The sequence below is a fragment of the Mixophyes fleayi genome, chromosome 1 (genome assembly GCF_038048845.1).
Source record: "Mixophyes fleayi isolate aMixFle1 chromosome 1, aMixFle1.hap1, whole genome shotgun sequence".
Lineage (NCBI taxonomy): Eukaryota > Metazoa > Chordata > Amphibia > Anura > Limnodynastidae > Mixophyes > Mixophyes fleayi.
The window spans coordinates 176,365,232-176,389,299 of record NC_134402.1 but is presented as its reverse complement, the minus strand read 5'-3'; the positions used below and the strand labels follow the sequence as shown (position 1 = coordinate 176,389,299).

Below are 24,068 nucleotides of genomic sequence, written 5' to 3'. Positions count from 1 at the left end.
GCTCCGCTTCCCAGGCACTGATTGGTTGACAGGAGAAGCTGAGCCCTGATTGACTCAGCTGCCCACTGTTACCGGCGCCTGTAGGAATAGAAAAAATGGATTTGCCTGCGCGGAATCTCCGGATTGGTAAGCATTATCCTCTCTTCTTTTCTTCTCTGCTGTTCTTTTCCTTCTTGATGGGCACCTTCTCAGGGCACATCTCCACACCTACTCTCCCAGAATGTCCAGGAGACTCCTGAAATTCTGGGAGTCCTCCTGGTCTCCTGAGAGATTACGGCAACCTCCCGGATCCTACCCACTTTATTAGTGTAATAGGCTAACGTGGCGATGCCCATTTAGGGTGCGGTGCCAAAATTGCGCATTTTGTTGAACCTCGTCCCCACACACCAACCTCCCCCCGGGATCTCCTAGAAGCCAACACACAAGTTGGCTAATCATCTCATCTTGGCATTATCTCAGACTATATCAAGAGGCTGCCCAGGAATAAGAATTTGATTGGAGACAATGATTGCCTGATGTTATGCAACAAGAGAAGTGCTTTTAAATTGTTTATACGATGGCTGATCAAGGTTGATCTGCAACCTATTAGAGTGCTAAGTTTCTGGCCAAAAAAACATTAAGTATCTGTGATGATCTACATAATTCTGATAACCGTACCTGAAAAAAAACAAAAAAACGAAAAACGAATTTTGGGCTGGCTAAATGAGGCCTTACATAAATGAGGAAAAAGATAAGACTTTCATGTACTTGTTTAATATACACTGCTTAAACAGTGACGGGCACTCTGATACACTTCAAGGGCTGCATGTGCGGGTCTCTAAGTTTCAAGAGGCACACATTACCCTTTACCTTAGTAATAAAAAAATAACCTACACACCCTACATGACCTTAGACCTCCAATTTTCCACAAATTTCTCCATGCCTTCAGATGCCACATGTACTCTAAAGCTCCACACATGTCACTTAGAGCACCCCACCTACCCCTCACTAAGAGTATCAGGGACCACCCACCACTAATTAAAACCTAGTGACCACTAATTAACTAATGGGCACTAATTAATACAATCCTGCCCAAAAAGTACAGAAATCAGGTCTTTCCCACGTAGGAAGAGAGATCACATGATGCTAATTGTACTGTACTCCCTCCTCTTCCTCTGATCTGTTCTCTCTCTTCCTTCTGTTGTGGTCACATGATGCTGAAGCAGCTTCCTCCTACTGAGCTTCACTCATGGCCCAATATCCAGGCCCGGCGCTCCCATTAGGCAAGGTTAGGCACTTGCCTAGGGCGCCGGGCTCTGGAGGGCGCCACAGAAAAAAAATTTCTTTAAAACTGTGCGGCGACCGCTGACCATTCCTTTCACGGCCGCCGCACAGCTTCACATACATCCACAGGGAGGGGGGGGAGGGACTATTGCTCACCATCGCCGCCTCTCTGCTCCGTCTCCTCCCCTCCACTCACTTACTGACTGTCGGGTGTGACATCATCATCACGGCCTGACAGTGTCAGTGAGTGGAGGGGAGCAGACAGAGCAGAGCGGAGGCAAGTTAGAAGCAGGTAAGAAAAGACGCACATTTTCAAAATCGGCGCCCCCACCCTGCACACTTACACACTATTTTGTAAGTGTGCAGGGTGGGGGCGCCGATTTTGAAAATGTGCCGGGCGGGGGGCGCCGATTTTGTAAATGTGCCTAGGGTGCCACGTACCCTAGCACCGGCCCTGCCAATATCTGACATATTCAACAGCAGTCATAGTGGGGGCATAAACCTGTATGAAGCTATGGACCACAGCTAAAAGGTTGTGGGGTTGCCTGCAGTCCATCGATGGTCTAAAGGAAGCCCAAGCCAAGCTGCTTGCGTAGTTGCTCTGATTCTAACAGAATTGAGATAATTCCTTGCTGATATAAACCTAAACATTCTAATTCTGTTATTTATTATCATTTATCTACCACCACTAGTGTTGTGAGTCAGCAATGCTACCCACTGTGTAAACATGCTGCCCTCCATCAGTGAGCATTAACAATAACCCCAGAAAGGGTGGTATAATGTGAATAAATGAGTGTATTGATGCAGCTGGACAAATACTACTTATTAAATGTTGTTATGATTGGGTCCAGGTGCATTTTCTAGCTTGATCCCTCTTAGATCTAGCGAAATAAATAATTTTTTGCTAATAATGATATTTCATGAAGTTTAAGCCCCTTTTTTTTATACCAATTCTGAGATCTAAAGATTTAAAAATAATTGCTAGGCACATACCACCTGAAATAAAATAACTTATTCAACAGAAAAACAGATGGATTTTAATGTTAACTTATTTAACGTATTTAACATTTCAAACATGACAAGACAATCAGAATCCTCTATTGCAAATTGCTTAGTATGAGATATGAGCAGTTGAAATTGGTTGCTAAATCTTTCAATTAATTTACATTCCATTTAAAGTATGAAATTCCAAATGTTTTAATGAAATTGCCACACTGTATAAATGAGCATTTATAGACTTAAAATTCTCCACCCAACAAATATTTTACAATGTAACAAATAATGGCAAAAAATAAAAGATAAAAACATTTTCCATTAGCCACGCCTGCTCTCTGTCTGGATAATCCAGCAGCCCCTAGCACAGTGCTCCGATTTTCACTGGTTTCTTGATTTCGGAAAGGTTCTCTGATAATCCAGACCAACTTGACCTGCAAAAACATTTTACATTTAGGTGTGAGCCAATGCAGCTAGAACATTCCTGCCGGTATCAGAGGCAAACGCAGGATTTCTAGTGGGGGGGTTTCCAGGTTGCCATAGTAGGCATAACCACCATGCATGTTGCATGGCAATCATTTTTAGCCAGTACTCAGCCAATCTCCAACTCCTTCCTGTCTATTTCAAATACAAGGACAATGCTACATGCACTACTGTTAAATGTATACAGCTCACCCTTCAGGAGCATAGCAGGATGAAGGATTGACACCCTCACTGTTAAGGTGGTAATTTAAGGAGGCAACGGCTGTGCAATGTGCTTTACAAAGGCTTGTACATTGTACAGCCATCGCCTCCTTAAATTACGACCTTAACAGCAACAAGAATATAGTTGGGCTTCAAAGTGACGTCATTCTAGCCGAGCTGCTTCTTTATGCATTGGAATCTTTCCAAGTCTGATTTTCAAGCAGTGTAAGGAGTGTGTCAGGGATGACACCATCGGTGTCCTCATGCCGGGTTATGTGCTGTCGGGTGTTTCAGAGTTGCTGTGAAGACTACCACCGAAATTAACAGTTCAATGCTAGAGTGAGAAAACCACTGGGATTGTGTAAACTCCTGACTGTTGCAGGATTGTGGGGTTCAGGAGCCGGTGAGTACTGCTATTTCCCATCAGCAGTAATGGTATTTTCTGGTTTTAGGTTATGTTGCCCTTTAACGGTTTACCAGCCATTTTAAGGCAAGATTAAACCATATAAAAAACATTTAAATTCCAAAATCATATTTTTCACATTGAAGGCAAGAAGGCTGTCACTCTGACTTTTCACTGCTTCTTTGTGAAATATTAAAGTGTAAGGCAGTAGCCACCATCCACCTCCATTAACAGGATAATCTTTTGAAAAGAGGACGTGATCAAATCTAACTTATTAATATACATAAATATTTTAATATGCTTATAAATTAGCTTTTTTTTTCATTGCAATGGAATAATAGTTTAGCAAAGTTAGTGATAATATATTTCTCTAACTGCTTTACTTCAATTATATAATGTATGAGTGAATTTGATGTTCAGCTTTAATTACAATGGAGCGGTACCTGTGCTTCACAAGATAAAAGTAAAGCTGTGCTCCTACTACAGTAGGTAATTAATGCCACTGCAATTGCTTTCAGAGGAGAGAACTTTTAACTCCTACATTAAGCCCCCCTGCATCTCACTTATCTTCTTCCATCCAGCAATGGATCTGTAAGATTCACGGTCACATTTAGTTGCTGGTCGTGGAGGATGTACCAGCCTATCATTCAGCCCATCAACCAATTTTCGAGCTTGATGGTGAGCTTCCGGGCAATGGGAACCCCTCATCCAAGTGCGTGCCTGGGTATTTGCACCTGTGTCACCCAATGTACACTCTTTGCATAAGCCAATATGTGTAAGGAAACACAGCACAAGTATCTTCCTCCTGCTCCTCACAGGTCCACCTCCAATTCGTTAGCACTAAAATAGGGGGGAATGTTTGTGACGTTGAAGCTGTCTCCCCCAAGCAGGACGCTAGCCATTCCAATGCGGATGCAGGACTCCTTGTCTATGCAGGCAGTGAATCTAGCATCTAAAAAAATCATTATTATTTTAAAAAACAACAAAAAATCTAAAGTGGCACTTAATAATATCTACTCCCCTTACCCACTCATCCCTTGAATACTTTTCTCACAGTATCATCATCATCATCATCACCATTTATTTATGTAGCGCCACTAATTCCGCAGCGCTGTACAGAGAACTCACTCACATCAGTTCCTGCCCCATTGGGGCGTACAGTCTAAATTCCCTAACACACACACACACACACACACACACACAGATTAGGGTCAATTTGTTAGCAGCCAATTAACCTACCAGTATGTTTTTTGGTGTGGGAGGAAACCAGAGCACCCGGAGATAACCCACACAAACAAGGGGAGAACATACATACTTCACACAGATAACAGTATGAATGCAAGAAGAGATTGGAGTGTGCTATTTACCATAAATGTGTTCTTAACATATATAAATTGGACCAGAAACACAGAAAAAGGTTAAATATTACCACACAAGGATCAGTGTAAATACTGAAAAGTAATTGTGGTCGTGTTAATCTTCTTCAAGGGAAATAACCAAAAATAGGTCTATTTCCTGATATTCTAGTATAGAGTAAAACTGGGTACACACTACAGGTTTTTCACCCGATTATCGTGCCAATTACACAATAAACAATCTTTAGGTAGGTCCGATATCTCATTAATGTGTTCGCTCCAACAATCATGTTTTATCGTTCCAAAGCACATTATATCGTTTGATTTGGTTTTATTATCTCTATAAATGATGGAAAGATGTTGGGCAAATTCTGAAGTGTGTATGCACTCACAACCAGAAGTGTAGGCAGATCCCCATAGAGTTTACAGAGTCACGATCATCTGGTGAAGAGCACAGATGAAGAGCACAGATCTGAAGGTAAATCTTGTAAAATGTGTATAGTGTGTACACATGAATCAGCATGCTGATTAGGAGAATTGTTAACGATGTAACATTGGGAGAAATTTTCTGTAGTTTGTACTCGGCCTGACATGTGTCCTACACTTACTGTGCCAGAACAGTGATAGAGGTGACACTGAAATACATTGGTAAATGTCCAAGCTTAGTCTGTTCTATCGTGGTAATGATGCAGCCACTTAAAAATACATCAGGCAACGTTTGTGTAGGCTATATAAACTGGACTTTTTGAACAATTGTAGATTTACTTATTTGTACGACTTAAAGGGGTGCTTGGATATAAATGTTTTACTTTCTTTTTAACGTGCAACGTTTCAGAGAGATGACACATTTAAAACAGTAGATGGCAGTATTTATTCACACAGCACAGAATTTACATGCACTTTCTATTCAGTGTTGCAACAAAATCACACTATATCTAAACTTTTTTTTATTATATGTGACATTGTTAATAAATATAATCCAAGCTGCAGTAGCAATTAATGTAAATAAATATATATTTTTTTCTCCTCAGGAAACACTATGTTTATCAGAAGCATATTTTGATTACTTTACTACTGTTATTCAAATTAAATATGCTAAAAAAAACTTTGGGCAACTACTATTTGCAGCAAACATGAGAATCTCCAAAAAGTACTGTAACTATATTTGAAATATCACATAGGCTTTGTTAGGCCTTGCCTGTGTATCTGTTTAATATGTAGATTTTGCTGAGCGGCGTTTAAGTTTGATTTCCTTTGTTGTCAGTCATTTCAGGTATTAAGATGCTACCTGCAATAGACTGGAATACAGTAAGTCTGCTATGCATGTGAAAATAATGTCCCTACAAAATCACCTTTACCACAAATATATTTTATTTAGTAAAACCACTTTGAGGAATATCATCATAGCAAACCTCCCAGGTACCACAGCTGAGGTGCACAAACTGATACTAAGCATTATAAAATACCCATTCATTGCTTTAAAAGGTATGCATGAATGTTTTGTACGTGGAGTTAGGTCAAATGTTTTCATTTTGCTACAGATATTCAATAGGTGTTAAAAAAGATTAAACAAAATCACACCCTCTTCCCCCTAAAATTGTAACCAGCACCAGAGCTTATAGCCCAGTGTGCTTTCTCCTAATGCTGGAAGGGGGAGGAGGGGGGGGGGGGGGGGGTGGCTAGGGGGATAAAAAGTATCCCCCCACAAAAACTCTAACACCATCACCAAGCTGTGCCATGCTGGGCTGGTCACACTATAACAAGAAGACCTGCAGTGTGGGGTCCTCTTGTTGTAAAGTTAACCTGCCCCAGCTTGGTCAGTATAGTTCTGAATTGCCTAAGGGAATCTGGCCCACAAAAAGATGTACCCACCTCCCCTAGGTAAAGGCCTCATTCTGAATAGCACTGGGCTTCTTCCCCCTGGGGCTTGAGGTAATGTGGAAATGTCAGAAAAACATTAGCTAAATGTATTAAGCTCCGGGTTCTTCAACACCCGCGAGTTCGGCGTCTTCGGCGTTCAAATTTAAAGCGGCGCTGCCTTGTAAAGGGAAACTTACCTTTACAAGGCAGCGCCGCTTTAAATTTAAACGCAGAAGACGCCGAACTCGCGGGTGTTGAAGAACCCGGAGCTTAATACTTTTACCCCCAAGTGCTCACGTTTAATGGGGATCTCACTAATTTTTATTATTACACCTATTTACTGGAACTTTACTATTTAATGGACCTCCCAGGTGGTTCAGTGGTGAGGGCCTGATGGACATGATCTTAATGCACACCTAACTGGTACTCAAGGACATAATAAATTGGAAGTTAAAGTGAAATACATAATATATAAATATTTGGTATCTGAAATAAAGACAGTCCAGATATCCCTTCATTTTCATAAGTTGTATTACATCAAAAATAATGTAAGACAAGTTGTATTTCAAAATTAAAATAAAAAAAAGTAGATATGTATTAGGAAGGAGGATTTTATGTCATAATGGGTGCTGCTATATGATTATGTTTTCAACTGAGCAAATGAATATGGCAAGGAGTGTGCAATTATACAAGCACTACCTGTACATCTATGCTGCATAAATGATACAATTAGTAAATGACCTACATTTTTCTGTTTTTCCACAATATTTTGTGATATGTTCCTATGTTATTAAATATGCCTTTTAATGTCAGAAGTGTTTTACAAACTTACAAAGCATTTGTGTTTGCTGTGAAGATGGTGATTTGTTCTTGGATGGAGCATTATTAAATCATAGAACACTAAAACTTCCAAACAACGTTTTTGCCAATTGTGAGAGGATAAAAGTGCAGAATATTATTGGTGTATAAATGTAATTATAATATTGTTGGCCAATAGTAACACAATTCAAAATACATTAATTGTAAAACATTCATGCTTTAAATAATACATTTTTCCTATATGATTTTAACTCATTCAATATAAGCTTCAATATTTCCAAGAATTAAAATTCACTGTATATCTTGATTCAAATTTTATTGAGGCCACTAGTGCTCTAGCGTTTAAAAAAAAACAAAACAAGAACCTGTGTATTTCTATCTGTATTCAAATAAATACAGATTTCAATATATGTTTCCATTTGATTCTAGGTACAGGTACACTCTTGTGGAAATCAAATAATTGGATGAAGTAAACTAAATTGATTAATATTGGTTTAGCGTGCAATTGCGATTAGTATGCCACGTGTAATGACACCGTCAAGCGCCATCCTGCTACTCTGTTTGGAAGAGCGCCTGTCTGTGCCCCCGTCGCGTCTGGTTGCCAGGCAAGCAGACGCAATACTTCCGGTCGGGCTGTTGGGTCACCTGCGCATGCGCGTCCCGTTGCCTACCCAAGTCTCTGGCGGTGGCCGATGACATTGCCGCCGTCCTCCCTCCTCATTGGTCTCCAGTACTAATTAAAGCAGTTCCAATCATCATGTCACTGCCACAGTATTCGGTCTTTTCCTGCTTCAGCGTCCAGTGTATTTTGGCTTTGTCTGACTACTCTTCTGATCTCCAGTGTCCTTATTTACCCGACTTGCTTGACTACTCTTTTGGTTTTCCCCTGTGTATTATTCTCTCCTGGAAGTTACAGATTTGGCATTGGTTGACCTCTGTTCTGAATTCTCCCTTGTGTACCTTGTTGCCAGCACGTTACCAGACTGGCTTACCTGACTACTCTCATTCTGTACCTCGCTATATGACTCAGTGAAGAACCGTGACCTGCGTGTCTCCTGCAGCGGAGCCCATACTTCCTTGCGGGGGTTCTTGGTGAAGACCAGGGGCACGTTAGATTCCGTACCTTCTACTTAAGTTGCGCCAACATTAGCAGATACATAGAAGTTGTACATTTGATTATTTTATGAGCAGTTCAGCATTTACTTAATCTCTAAGCATGATGTTTTATACTCATATTAAAGATGTTGTGTGTCCCTAAAGTGGGAATGTTGGGTGGAAGGGAGGAAACTAATGAGCAGACTAGGGCTTTACAGCGGTGGGCAGCCCTCTGGGAGCGTGGCTACACTCCATCGTGACATGACCACACTTCATCTTGATGTGGGCATGCCCCCCATCCTGCCGCCGGGGACTTGCAAGTTGGGAGGTATGCTATTCAAGCATGATTTCTGACAGGAAGTTGCAAGTTTACCCCACTGGGGACCAATGTTGTCAGTTTATGAGACCTGTCTGATTTGTCTGGCGCTGCCATCAGAAACTGTGGGGACCATTACAAATTAAACAGACAGGCCCCTCCTCCCCCATGATCACCCCTGCCCTCAACAGTCTAGTGAACGAAGAGATGTAGCATGGAGCCATGGCGCTCAGAGCAACAAAATGCCTGGGCCCCATTCTCTGGTACTCCCCCCGATGGCAGCCCTGGATTTGTCTCACAATAAACACTGCAAACCTATCCTAACCCTAACTTTAAAAAGAAAATCAGAGGCAAAAAGTCCTGATACAGATACAATAATCTCCAAAATTTATGTGTAAATATATATGTAGAATAGAAATGTTATTATTAAGGTGCATATTCTGATCATTAATAATTTTACAACCTTATCCTACAGAATAGTCCTAATGTGTAACCAGTATCTATTTTATTAAACAAAATTGAGGTCCTGCCTAAGATGCACACTGTGAGGCTGGCAATAAAAATATGAGGTCATTTAGAGGTACAAAGGATATTTGAAACATGTTTATGCATTTCATAAATACACTTTACAAAAAGACAAATTAATATTAAATTCTAAAAATAATGGACTAATCTTAAAATACCTGGACAGTCATATAAACTGATATTGTTGCTACACCTGTGGCGCTTGAACTGGAGCCACACAGGTGTTAAAAATGATAGGCTACACAAGTTTGGATTCATGTGTCTGTCAACACTTCAAAAAGATTGTAACAAAAGTAACAAGTAGCAAATAATCATTAACAAGTAATCCCAGGACATGTAGTCAACAATTACAGAGATATAATGTTGGTAAGGTTGGAATAAAGCTGCCATAAACCACAACTAATCTCTACAGTAAGGAGAACAGAAAATCCTACATGTGCTTACAAGCACTACCATGATGTCTGTGCTAAAGAAACATCTGGTATCCCTGTAAAACGTAAAGTTACAGAATATAAAAAGGTATATTTGTATTAATTTTGTGGAAGTACAAAGGAAGTAATTAGGAATCACTTGAAGTTCATTTTTAAAAATTGTTTATATATTTTTCTCATTTGAATGGCCATATATTAGAAAAAAATAAATACTATCAATCAATATAAAATTTTATTTAGGTAGAGTAAAAAGAAAAGTACGGTTGAAGCTAGCTAGTGAAAATGTGGCACCCCTACCAGCGAAAGGTTTGATATATAATAATATAGGAGCATGCTGAGGCAAAGTAAAATTGTGACAGAGTCTGACTGATAACTACTTTACCTGTGATCTCACTGTAAAAATGATTTCCAGTTGGTAGGTCTGAGGTATGCCAAGTAACACACTATAGAGATCTGGCTACACTGCTGTTCATGAGTGTATACACACTTCCACATTTGCCTGTCATCGTTCCATAGTTGATAGTGATTTTTAGGAAGTTTGTAAAACTAAATCAAATGATACGACGTGCTTTGGTATGATAAAGCATGATCGTGGGAGTGTACACATTAATGCAATATCTGACCAAACGGTCGTTTATCGTATGATCTGCACGATAATTGCATAAAATTACTGTAGTATGTACCCAGCTTAAGCTATAAGACCACATATTTCAGTCTCATGTAATCTAGTACTTACAGTCAAGTCCATAAATATTGGGACATCAACACAATTCTCATATTTTGGGCTCTATACACCACCACAATGGATTTGAAATGAAACTAACAAGATGAGCTTTAACTGCAGACTTTCAGCTTTAATTTGAGGGTATTTACATCCAAATCAGGTGAACAGTGTAGGAATTACAACGGTTTCTATATGTGCCTCCCACTTTTTAAGGGACCAAAAGTAATGGGACAAACTAAACAATCCTACATCAAACTTTCATCTTTTAATACTTTGTTGCAAATCCTTTGCAGTCAATTACAGCCTGAAGTCTGGAATGCATAGACTTCACCAGACGCTGGATTTTATCCCTGGTGATGCTCTGTCAGGCCTCTACTGCAAATGTCTTCAGTTCCTGCTTGTTCTTGGGGCATTTTCCCTTCAGTTTTGCGTTCATCAAGTGAAATGCAGGCTCAATCGGATTCAGGTCAGGTGATTGACTTGGCCATTGCGTAACATTCCACTTGTTAGCCTTAAAAAACTCTTTGGTTGCTTTTGCAGTATGCTTCGGGTCATTGTCCATCTGCACTGTGAAGCGCCGTCCAATTAGTTCTGAAGCATTTGACTGAATATGAGCAGATAATATTGCCTGAAACACTTCAGAATTCATCCTGCTGCTTTTGTCAGCAGTCACATCATCAATAAATACAAGGGAACCAGTTCCATTGGCAGCCATACATGCCCACACCATGACACTACCACCACCATGCTTCACTGATGAGGTGTTATGTTTTGGATCATGAGCAGTTCCTTTCCTTCTCCATACTCTTCTCTTCCCATCACTCTGGTACAAGTTGATCTTGGTCTCATCTGTCCATAGGATGTTGTTCCAGAACTGTAATGGCCTTTTTAGATGTTGTTTGCCAAACTCTAATCTGGTCTTCCTGTTTTTTTGGCTCACAAATGGTTTACATCTTGTGATGAACCCTCTATATTCACTCTTGTGAAGTCTTCTCTTGATTGTTGACTTTGACACATATACACCTACCTTCTGGAGAGTGTTCTTGATTTGGCCAACTGTTGTGAAGGGGTTTTTCTTCACCAGGGAAAAAATTCTTCTGTCATCCACCACAGTTGTTTTCCGTAGCCTTCCGGGTCTTTTGGTGTTGCTGAGCTCTCCGGTGCGTTCTTTATTTTTAAGAATGTTCCAAACAGTTGATTTGGCTACACCTAATGTTTTTACTATCTCTTTGATGGGTTTGTTTTGATTTTTCAGCCTAATGACGGCTTGCTTCACTGATAGTGACAGCCCTTTGGATCTCATATTGAGAGTCGACAGCAACAGATTCCAAATGCAAATGTCACACCTAGAATCAACTCCAGACCTTTTACCTGCTTAATTGATGATGAAATAACGAGGAAATAGCCCACACATGTCCATGAAATAGCTTTTGAGTCGATTGTCCCATTACTTTTGGTCCCTTAAAAAGTGGGAGGCTCATATAGAAACCGTTGTAATTCCTACACCGTTCACTTGATTTAGATGTAAATACCCTCAAATTAAAGCTGAAAGTTTGCAGTTAAAGCACATCTTGTTAGTTTCCATTGTGGTGGTGTATAGAGCCCAAAATATGAGAATTGTGTCGATGTCCCAATATTTATGGACTTGACTGTATACACAGGCAGTGTAAGTGTGGAGTTCCAGTTGGATGAACACAGATATGCTCTATAAATGCTGCCTGTGACCATGAGATAATTGTGATAAAATGAGTATAACAAATAAATGAAAATAATGAATTTTAACTCAATGAATAAAAAATAAGTTAATGTAAGGTAAATGAAAATAATTAACATTAAATAAAAACTAACAATGAGCTAATATAAGTTAAATTAGATTTTTTTCTGATAATTATTATTATTAATGAATATTATATTAGATCATAAAAAAAATCTGTAAATATCAAACAAATGAAAATTAAGTTAAACCATGCTCACCAAACTTTGTTCTGTTTATAGTCCGTCAATCCACTTGATTATGTTCAAAAAAATCAATAGGCTCCTGCCAGTGTAATAAATGTATTTAACTTTTGATTGCAAACTCAGCTGAACTCATCTTAATCTTGGACAAACACTTACTCCACCCATGCAGTTGCTTAACCAACTATTTACTTACTACCACTTTAAGGTCATGTTAAATATTTAAATATGCCACTGTGTATCTAAGTGAAAATTGTTTTTAGATAAGTATAAATGCGTATTATTTCATGCAGTCTTAAAGGGGCAATGGATAGCTCTCATCATAAGGTTTTTATTGTATTGTAGTATAAAATTAACATGAATTATTTCTCCCACTTATTTTCCAATTAAATCTACCAGGGCTGAATTAAATATGCATGCTAGTTTAATCAGTAGGACAAGCTGGAGCAGACCAATAGGTTATGGATTGAAATAGGTCTTCTGTCTTTTTAAATCCTGAAGGTGGTAAAAATTAAAAACCCTCTATTAGTTATAATATGAGTATGGAATATTCAACTGAGTATCTAGTATATATTATGGGTTTTAATCTTAAAGCTGTAGTAAAAGGTCATAGTGCAGGAGCTCCCCACCAGCACCGTAGCTTAAGCCATGTGTGTTGCTACATACAGCCATTTTTCCTAGTTTTTAAGGCAGCAATGGGTGGACACACCGCCTCTATAATGTATTCTGGCGGCGGGTCCAGCCATTGCTGCCTTAAAAGCACCATCGTACTCTGAGCAGTGTAAATGATGAGCTTAGCAGTCATCGGCTTTTGTGTATTCGCAATTTAGAGGTAGCTGTAACAGGTGTCGGAGATAGTGTACATCTAAATTATGGTTTGTAGATATTTACTCACAGTCGCACTGATGCTAATCGTGATTTTTATGTCAGTCTCATTGTTGTCGGCATTACTGTCATCGGGAAAGTAACTACCATTGTGACTAGCACCATTGCACACAGTGGCAGGACTACAGCTATTATAGGGGGTGCCGCTGTTATGGGTCCCTGGAGACGATGCCCCCCCCCCCCCCCCTCCGATGACTGCAGACAGTACTTTACTGTGCATGCAGTAAAGCACTTGTTCCGTAACGGAACAAAGATGCCACTGCAAGATAACACACTGAAAACACATTTTTTCATGTTTAGTTTAGTCAAACATTAGGGTTACATCAGTTTTAACACTAATAGCTGACACTAATACCTGACAATGTAAATCATTTTTATCACTTGTCAATGTCAAACTAATTTTTCAATTCCAATGACAGCCGACACTGACACCTGACTTTACAAGTAATCCTTGTCACTTGTCAGAGTTATACCTTTTTTATTATTGTTTTGCAATAACATTTGACAAATAATAATAATCATACAAATTTTTGTGTGGCTATGTATGTGTTGGTAAATAAAGCGCAATTGCGATTTCAGCTAGTTTGGATGCTGGAATGTTGGGTCCCTGTTTTTAAAAAGTAATAGTTACTTGAAATATGGAAAGTCTAGCAATGCGTGAATATGAGGCCTCCCTCACACCAATCAGTCCCACATTTACATCAAAAGCAACTAACATCATTAACATTACATTAAGAGTATTCACATTTAATAAATAGACTTATTTTCAACCAACAAGTCCTGAGATTAAATTAATAGTATTCATGTTTAATAAGTAGACCTGTTTCCCCTCAAACAGCTGCAACATTAAATAATTAGTATTCACATTTACTAAGTAGCTAAGCCCCATATTCAATTAACAACCGCCAAACCACTCAAGCATCAAATAAATAGTCTTCTCACTCCACCGTAAATTCATAGCTACTATCTTGACCCCCACCATCAAAAAAAATTGTCATCCCCATCACCATTCAATTAATTAATTAATTTCTCCCATCCACTATGAAATGAGTAGTCCCCAACCTCATCATTAAATTAATAGCCCTAACCCCCACCCACATACATAATTCTTCAAACCCATGCTGTATATTACAGAGGCAGACCCTGAGAGACATGGGACTGCATGCATGTCAGGTGACACGCCGTCACCAGACGAAGGTGCGCGTACAATCCATGGCTGCATGCTATAATTACTATTGTATTCTTGCATCTACTGTCTATTTGTCTGTATATAAATGTACTGTTACTAGTTACTTGACTTATTACTGGTCCACTTTGTAATTTTACTTTCTTAATGCTGTTCATCTGTATAAGTAAATAATTTGATTGATTACTATTAAGGTGAATGTTTGACTACAACATTTGATGATGTCCTAAAATTAACAATGTACACTGGATTTGTTCCCTTTCCATCAACTGTCAACCTAGGTCAAAATATCAAAAGTTCACAATCACAATTGATTTTGATACATTGGTTAGTCTTGGGAATTTTGAAGACAAATTTAAATATCTAACTGATCTTGTGGAGTGGTGCTCTGGATACAAAAGTAAAAAAAGTTATTATCAATATGCATATGATAACCAAAGTCAAATAAGTGGACAATGTATCCTAAAGAGAGTGTGCAAGGGTAAGAATAGCGAATAGAACCATAGTACACAAATAAACAAGAAAAATCTAACCTATAGGTTGCATACTGGATATATAGAGCTTTTAAATATGAAAACAATGGAAAACAGCTCTTTGCTTCTCAGCTAACTATTCCGGAGGGACAACTTAGTCCAATTTTAATGTAGCTCATGTTATGTGATATCCTATGATTTTTTAATGTAATTATTTTGTTTGCATAGTTTACATTTTTTATTAATAAATACTAATACACATTTTTATATTTATTGTTTTGTATGTATATATATATATATATATATATATATATATATATATATATATATATATATATATATATGGATGTATGTATTTTGTGTTTGTATAATTCTTTTTATAAGAGGGCTATTTTAGAATTTTAATGAACCCATACACAGGGAAGTTGAACAGTCGGTGTTAAGATAAGAGAAAGAATGAGGAGCCTCATAGATTGCAAGAAAACCATGTAGCAGCATTTCAAATAACAAGAAAAATAATGAGAAAATATCCGTCAGCAGTGTGAAAAATGCCTAAAATACCTAATATTGGGCTCCCTTTATGGCCTTTTATGACTGTGGCTACCTAAACAGCGAGGGTTAATAAGCATATTGCTGAGTAAAGTCACACTTTTAATCTCCACCTTCCATGTTTCTCTAGGATGAAGAGTTAGCCCGTCAGCTGGTAGAGATGGGCTACAGAGGAAGTGGAGAGTTACTGAAAAGGGAAGAGTTTGAGGCAAGAAAGGCAGCTGCAGAGGCTTCCAGACTTTCCCAGAGAACTCAGCAAAGGTAAGTCCCAGGGAAGTGGACCGCATTCATTGCAACATCTCTATGATTAGAAACAGTTTTATTGGCATGTACTTCCCCTTAGCATCAAGTAAGGACACTAGTTACAGGTCTGATATTCTACCAAGACACATGTGCTTTGCAGATCAGTTAGGGTTAGGGAGCTGGAAGATATCTGCTGTGTGACCACATGACTGTAAGCTACTAATTTATGAAAAGAGGATAAACATAAAAAATATGTGAACGCAACCAGCAAACCATGATGAAAGCGCAAGGACAGTACATATTTTCTAAAAATGTATGTAGCACCAAGGGAAGCACTGGAACAGATCAAGAATAATCACTACCCAGAATGTCCCAAGTGCTCTGTTAGTGACAGTAAAATCAAAATTTCCCTAGTAGTTTCCTCTCTTCTGTTTGATCATTGAAACATGAGTACTAATCTTGACAGACACAACATAGTTATTATTTAGACTTCTGTGGCAGTGTGTTCCCTTGCTTTCTGGGAGGCTCATATGTTCTTTGTCAGATGCGTTTTACTGTGCCTTTAGGCTTCAGGAAACCAAGTAACAGACTGGAATAGATAAAGCATGAATGCCAAATAGTGTTGGTTACAATGTGTAGTACTAAAAAGAATATCATGACCAACTACATCTGTCTCATTTTTCTTTGTCTCCTTAGGATTTTTTAATATGTAAATTGCACTAGGTTTGACATGTACATCTACATCAATACATGTACATCTTTAAGTAGTGTATTTATGATCGTGCAGACTGGAACATATTTGTTTATAAAACTATTAGGATTTCAGCCTGTCAACAGTGCTCAAAATCTTAAATGCCTTAAGTTATTACTAGAAGCCTGCAGGCCCACTTTAAAAGACTTCTGCAATGTCATGCAGACCCCAACTTGTGGTTTAATAGGGCATTGTACAAGGTCAAGGTCAATGCTATGTGAGCATTGACTCAAGCTGAATATAGCTTTTGAGAAAAGGGGAGTCTTCCCTGAAAAGCAGCGAGCGCAAATGGATTAGTTTGGGATTTTAATAATAGCGTTTCTGATTTGAGTTCGGTGGTAATTAGTGGTAATTTAGTGGTCATTTTCGTCCACTGGATGCTACCAAATTAACACTTTGGGCCTGAGCAATTAAGGAAAGTAAGACAAAAAAAGGAGTAAATTATCTCCCGGACAAATCATGTTACAATGCAAGGGGTGCAAATTAGTTATTATTTTGCACAAAACTGACTGTTTTTTCATGTAGCACACAAATACTTGATAGCTTTATTTTTACACTGAAATTTAAAGTTGATCTAGGACATGCCCTATCCGAACTATAAATTTGTCCCTACATTTTAAATATACCTCCCCCTCCAATGCAACATGGTTTTGCCATGGTGCAAAGTTCACCTTTGTTTTTTGTTTGCTTTACTATCCTTAATAAATCAGGCCCTTTGTGTACAGTGCAAATAGTTTATCCACTCATTAATGGTGAGAAATTAAGATCAGACCCTACAGTAGGTATGAATCCACATTTGTGATTTACTTGCTAATTTATTAATCATATCAATATATTTTATTGCGAGCATTATGGTTTCATGCAACGCATGTTCAAGTAGATATGGCGACGATGAAAAACAGTATTGATATCCCTCCAGACAAAATAGGGATCACAGAACTTCGTTAATACAGGTTTCTATGAAGTTTAAAAAAATAATAGAGTAAATAATAACAAAAGGAAGCTACTACTACTACTACTACTACTACTACTACTACTACTACTACTAATAATAATAATAATAATAATAATAAAAAAACAATAACTTTTTGGATGTGTTATTGTTATGCTTGTGAATCATATAGCTTATTGCTTTATATATTAAAACTAGTTTATGGTTAGTGACTATTTCTAGAGATACATTAATAACAGCAACAAAGATTGAGGAGTAGGATGTTGCTAATGATATAGTCATAAGAAACAGTAAAGCTGATGAGAAAACTTTCTCCTATAAAATGTGAAAATAGGTGAGCAAAACACTTTGAATGACCACTTGTCAAAGAATCGAGAACTATGCAGTTGGAAACGTTTTACAGTTGTGGTTTTAATTTGTCCTGGTGTTATTCTACATGGGAATATGCTCCAAATAAATTTAAATTTGCACAAACAGTCCCAGGCTTTTGGCAAAAGACATTTTTATTCCTAGAAATGTCCTTGTTTTAATGCTGACCAGGTTTTCTTCCTCTATATTCTGGATGTAGCTCAGTGTCTCATACTGCTTAGTTTGGCCTCATTTATTTCTTATAGTAATTATAGAGATGGAAGAATCGATTCAGATAAATGACCCTGCCCCTAGCACTGGTTCTGATTTCCCAGTGCTGCCACTCTTTAAAGTTAAAAAAAATCCCCAACCAGCCCAAACTCTAGACAGATAATGTTAGTTTACACTATAATACGGATCAAGTGTATGTCCCTCTTCTACAGGGAAATTCAGCCCCTGTCTGTTATGTGCATGTCTGGAGCCACTTTGGGGATATAGAAAAAACGCTTGCCTCTGGGTACTCTTTCCAAATCCACTGTGCTGTGGGGTCTAGGGTAATGAACATGATTGCAGCTCCGTTTCGCCAGCGCTGTCCTATACAGCAGCCGCGGCGCTGTCTAAGAAGCGTCTGCGGCGGTGCTGTATACAATACAGCACCGCCGCGGACGCTTCTTTGACAGCGCCGCGGCTGCTGTATAGGACAGTGGCCACTTAGTTAGCGCAGGGGGGGGTTTCTAGAGACTCAGAAACCCCCCCTGCGTGCGCCACTGCCTAAGAACTCTCGGAGGTGGCACAAAATTCAAGTTAATTTATATAGTGGAAATAGCAGTGCACCCCTCTGCATTTCAAAGAACTCCATACCCCCTTTAAAATGCTCTGCCCCTTAATCCCCTTAATATCTCATTTCAATAATCTTGTCCCATGAACTGCAATCTCTTTTCAACACTTCTCTAGGAAATCCTTCACTCCACCCAACTCTAATCTGCCGAGTTTGTCCACCTTGAGCCACAAACCTATGCACCACGTAGTTCGAGTCACAGTGTGGGTCCAAAGTCTTATTTGTGTTATGGAGCAGCAGTTTTGTGCTTTGTAAACTACCTTCAATGCCTTAATAGGAAGGTATTTAGACCACAGTATATTTAAGTTCAATTATTTTCCATCCTTTGGTAAGGATATTCCACAACTAGACTACCCTCACAGTATTACTTTTCATTGTGATAGTAAATCATTTTTCCTACAGTTTCTATAGATACCCCCTTGTTCTGTGCATGAAAAATCTTGCTATTATTTTTAAAAATACTATATATATATATATATATTTATTAATTGTGTTGCCTTTAATGTGCCTTATGTCTATTATAAACATACCCTTTTTTCATTTTCTTTATAACTGAATAACTCCATCCTTATTACCAATAAGGTTGATTGTCTATATTCTTACAGATAGGTGGCCAAATTGTACTCCATATCCAAGATGCAGACTAACCAGTGACCTAATACTGTTAAAGCTAGTGCATCTATCCCAGCATTTTAGTAGCTCTCATAGCTGTGCCTTGCACTGTGTGATACAGACTGCTTAAACAGTACATGGGCAACTACATGACATATAAGTAAGTGGTTGTGTCTTATTGAGGGTGGTTTAGTGACCAATGTATGTCTAGAGTCTACTACACTTGATGGACATAGATTCATCTGCCCAGTATTATTATCCACAATATCTCTATCACCAGTTGAGGAAAGTATGAAAATGGCTGGTGCCCACGTTGAGATATATATGTATTTTCACCTCCAATATTAAAGAGAATCATAAAACACATCCTGAGAGAGTTAGTGTCAAATTTTTCCCTCAGTACAATCCGGAAACACTATTTGACTTGAGCTAGGTAGGGCTCATGTATAGTATTGCCCCAATTATCATAAATGTGTACACCTTTACCTAATGCATCTGTTTTTGTGCACACTTACATGTACAATTGCGGGGTGCATCAATTAGTCCATAGCTGTTGCCTGTCTGGTCACTTGCACCTCTACTTGTGCATGACTCTTGCTTAGTGAAAAATCTTTATAAGTACTGCCTGTCTCCTTTTGGTCTCTCCATTTTCCTCAACACTATTTTATTAATGTTTCAGCATTTCACATTTTATTCTTTTATTTAACTATTTTGTAACGGGAACCCAGTTCTTCTCATTGGGAGAGGAAGGGAAGCTTCTGGATATAATTCACATTGATTTGACATCTCCTTTAAACAATTTGGTACTCATTTAGGGACATATTTATCAAAGGGCACAAAGCACTATTGCAGGTGAGAATGGATGTTTGTGGCAGTGACGTGGCTTTTTTCCACTTCACCCAATATAGCATAGGGTTACCGCTGTTGATAGACTTTGCATGGGGAAGCTTATTTACAGGTATCGCCACAATACTTGTTCTATTATCACCATGTTAGTATGGACAGATGAAAATAATTGTAAAAAAATAGTTTTTTTCTTTGAAATCATATTTTGTAGTGTTCAATGGCTTTTAAATATATTACATTTATTTATAAAGTTATTTCTTTTGTATTAGTGGAATCAAAAGCCCAAATCTTGGCTTTCAGTTTCACTGCAAATGCTCGACCCAGATAGCCAGATCACGCATGTGCATACTACAGAGTGTAACAAAAGGAGGCATTTAGCTGGCAATATGCAGAGAAAGCAGGGAAGTAGAGTAAAACATTGGCAAAGTTATGTACCTAGGTGGAGATTAAACCAGGTAAAAACATATGTGTAGTTTAAAATTGGTTTACTTACATGATTTAAAAGCTGCTTCCTCTCAGCAAACAGACAGGGTGGGTCTGATAGTCTAAACAGAGCCAGGGATGGGCGTTTCCTTTTAAAGAGAAGGTGGGTGTGTCACCTGTCCATCAAGCTAGGCCTGTGGGAGGAGTGTCAGGTATAAAACCCTGCTTGTTTCATTGTTCAGGGAGATCAACGCTGGGCTAGCTGGCTGATCTGGACAGAGAGCTGGACTATGTATAGTAAGCGTTGAGGGTCTCCATAATTGCTGTGCAAGTATACAGTGTCAAAACATTATTACCATCCTGACAATAAAGGACCAAAAAAGGAAGAAGTTGTACGCGTGTGCTTCTGTAGTAGCGGGCTCTTGCCACAGGAGATTGACCTATGGTGGCACTATTTCCTTGAAAAAAGGTAAATAACTGATGTAGCTTCATCTCTAGGGTACCTATTTATCAAAATGTGTCATTATGGTTGATTGTTTTATTGATGCTTATCGCCACATTTTGATAAATAGGAGCCTTAGAGTTGGACACACATCAAGTTTTGTTAAATGGTACTGTTCCATGCTCTTGCTTTGTATTGATGTGTATTGCCTCCCCATATACCCCTCCCCTTGAGTCTCTTCCCTTTTTTTTCCCCTTGTATTTTACAATGTATGTTTTTGGTTTTTTTTTTGTCTTTTGTATGTACTGTGTAACCAAAAAGAAGAAACTTTAATAAAATCATTATTGAAAGTTTTGTTAAATGAATTGAATACAGTAAGGGCATGTTCACATTCGTGTAACACTCACCCTAGAGATGCAATATAATTAGATGTGGACTAATTATCAGATATATCTCTTAGAAGTGTATCTCTTGCGGATATTGAAGGGGTGATGTAAACATACTTGATGATGATGATGACCATCATGAGCTCTTTCTAGCCGTTTTTGATTGGCTCTTTGCATGAACCCTTTTAGCTGATACTACTTAATTTGTTAGTATTAAGACTGTATTATGTCAAGTTGCAGCTGTCTAATCAGTTTACTTATTTGTCATTTGCATTTGGACAACTGCAGTAAAAATTAATTCACTTTTGTTTATTTTGTTTCATTATATATGGAAAATGCCACTTTTGCATTTATTTATGGTCATTATGCTCTCTTGTGTATATTGCACTTCATTATAATATTATAGAGTGTTCAAATAGGTTAATGCAACATGAGCATTTGCTACTAACACTGTCAAGCCACACCTCTATGCTATCGTTAGGTGTAGTATACACACTTGTATGCCTGATGCACGTCTGTTTCAGATGCTTCCGTTTTTGAGTTGACCTTATCTTGAGATATGTGATGCTCAACTTTAACACCTATATTCAGAGTGTAAATGCATCTGTCACGAACTAAGTAATTGGAAGGCCTTACCTGCTGGTATTAGCGCTGCTACGCAAGGAGGCGCGGAGTCTAACCACGCCCCAGGTCTTCACCAGGGAACCCCGCAAGGAGTTTTGGGCTTAGCTGCTGAGACGCGTCGGTCGCGGTTCTCCCAGGTAGCAACCAGCGAGGTAACGTGAACAAACGTAGTGAACAGTCCGAGGTCAAATCCGTGCAGGCAACGAAGTACAGAAGGATAAGGCAGAAGAATCGTCAGGAAGCCGAGGGTCAGAACCAGGAGATCCAAACAGGAACCAGGGAGAATCCGAAGAGAAGTCAAACAGGCAAAAGGTCAAATCCGGGGAATGCAGGCAAGAGAGAAATGAAGTAACAGGGGAGCCTAGAGACAAGGTAAAAGACTAGATACTCTGGCACCCTAGTGATGCCAGAGTCTAGTTTAAATAGAACCACCAGTCTTGCCATTGGTGGAGTGGAGGTTGGCGGTCAGCTGATCTGACCGCCGACAGGAACTGCTGCTAAGCATCTCCGTTGCCTAGCATGCGCCCGAACTTCCTGAGATGAGCGGGGATTGAGAAGGCGTCTGTCCCGGCACCAGGTAAGAGTGCGGGACGGCGCCTGACAGCATCTAACTGAGATCTTGTTTGTCAAGCAAATAACTTTGCGTATGTGATCAAAGACATGTCACTGGTTTGTAACCAAAACTGAACCTCATAGCTGCTCAAGTTAGTCCACAGCAATAGTGCTGAATCTTTATCTTTTTTTGCAGTCGAGACCTCAAGTGTAGTTAGGGAAACCTGAAAAAGATTCAGAGAAATGGCATCCTGACAGTTTGTGCACCACTGGTTTAGAGCACTCATAATTACATTTACTTATTTTTCATTAAGTGTAGACTTGTTTTTATGAATTCATCTGATTCACTAGGGTCTTCTCAATGATGATATAGGACATGATTTAGATGAGATGTAAATAAGTCTAATTGCACAAAGTAAGGATCCATCTTGGTACAAACTTGTCACACCCCACATCTGCACAACTTGCAACAGTATTTAGAGTGGAATGTGTGGCTCCTGCGCTTGGAGTGGTAGTTTAGGGGGCATTCGACGTTCAGCAGTTAGGGTGTACAGATGCTAGTTAATCACATCCTTTGAGATGTGTCTTATTTTGAGTTACACGGATTCTTAAATTTGTAAGCTAGGAAACGTAATTTTGTTCCTACATAAACCTGCTGCAAGTGTTGGAGCTGATAATGATTGTTTCGTCTTTGCTTTGGACCCATCTATAAGCTAGATGTAAGTTTTCATCTGTGCATCTTTACATTCAAATCTAAATTCAAGCCTATAATATGTAAATGTTGTTATAATTTTCTGAATTAAGCAGCACAGACATTTCCCTTATATGTACCATTAATATTCAATGAGACCCAGGGGTGTAACAATAGCCGTAGCACCCATTCAGTTGCTGTGGGGCTTTGAGGAGCAAGGGGCACAGTGAGATTCAGACCTATAAAGGCTAACGGTAAGCGGCCCATTTGAATAAAGCTGGGTACACACTACAGGTTTTTCAACCAATTTTCGTGTCAATCACATGATAAACAACTGTTAAGTCTGATATCGCATTAATGTGTACGCTCCCACGATCATGTTTTATCATGCCAAAGCACATCATATAGTTTGATTTGATTTTATAAACTGACTAAAAATCACTATCAACAATGGAACAATGTCGGACAAATTCTGAAGTGTGTATGTACTCATGACTAGCAGTGTAAGTGTATTCAGATCTTCATAGAGCTTACAGAGTCACAATCTTTTCAGCAGGTGGTTATGACAGATGAAGAGCACAGACCAGAAGGTAAATCGTGTAAGTGTGTTCACATGAACCGACATGCTAATCAGGGCTTTCAATCAATGGTAAAATGGTTACAGATATCTCATCCTGAGAAATTTTCTGTAGTGTGATGACTGAAAGTCTCGATCGAGGTGCCGATTCATGTGTACACACTATACTTGTTTTACAAGATGTAACTTTAGATCTGTGCTCTTCTTCTGTCATAACCATTGGCTGAAAAGATTGTGACTTTGTAAACTCTATAGATATCTGTCTA

At 38.8% G+C, this 24,068-nt stretch overlaps 1 protein-coding gene across 1 annotated transcript in view; it reads left to right on the top strand.

The window, feature by feature from the left end:
• Positions 1-24,068, top strand: part of CFAP299 (cilia and flagella associated protein 299) — a 490,745-nt gene that overhangs the window by 29,467 nt on the left and 437,210 nt on the right. Inside the window, exon 2 of the mRNA XM_075204555.1 lies at positions 15,648-15,778. Coding sequence (XP_075060656.1) covers positions 15,648-15,778 — 131 coding nt within the window. The remainder of the gene's footprint in view (positions 1-15,647; positions 15,779-24,068) is intronic.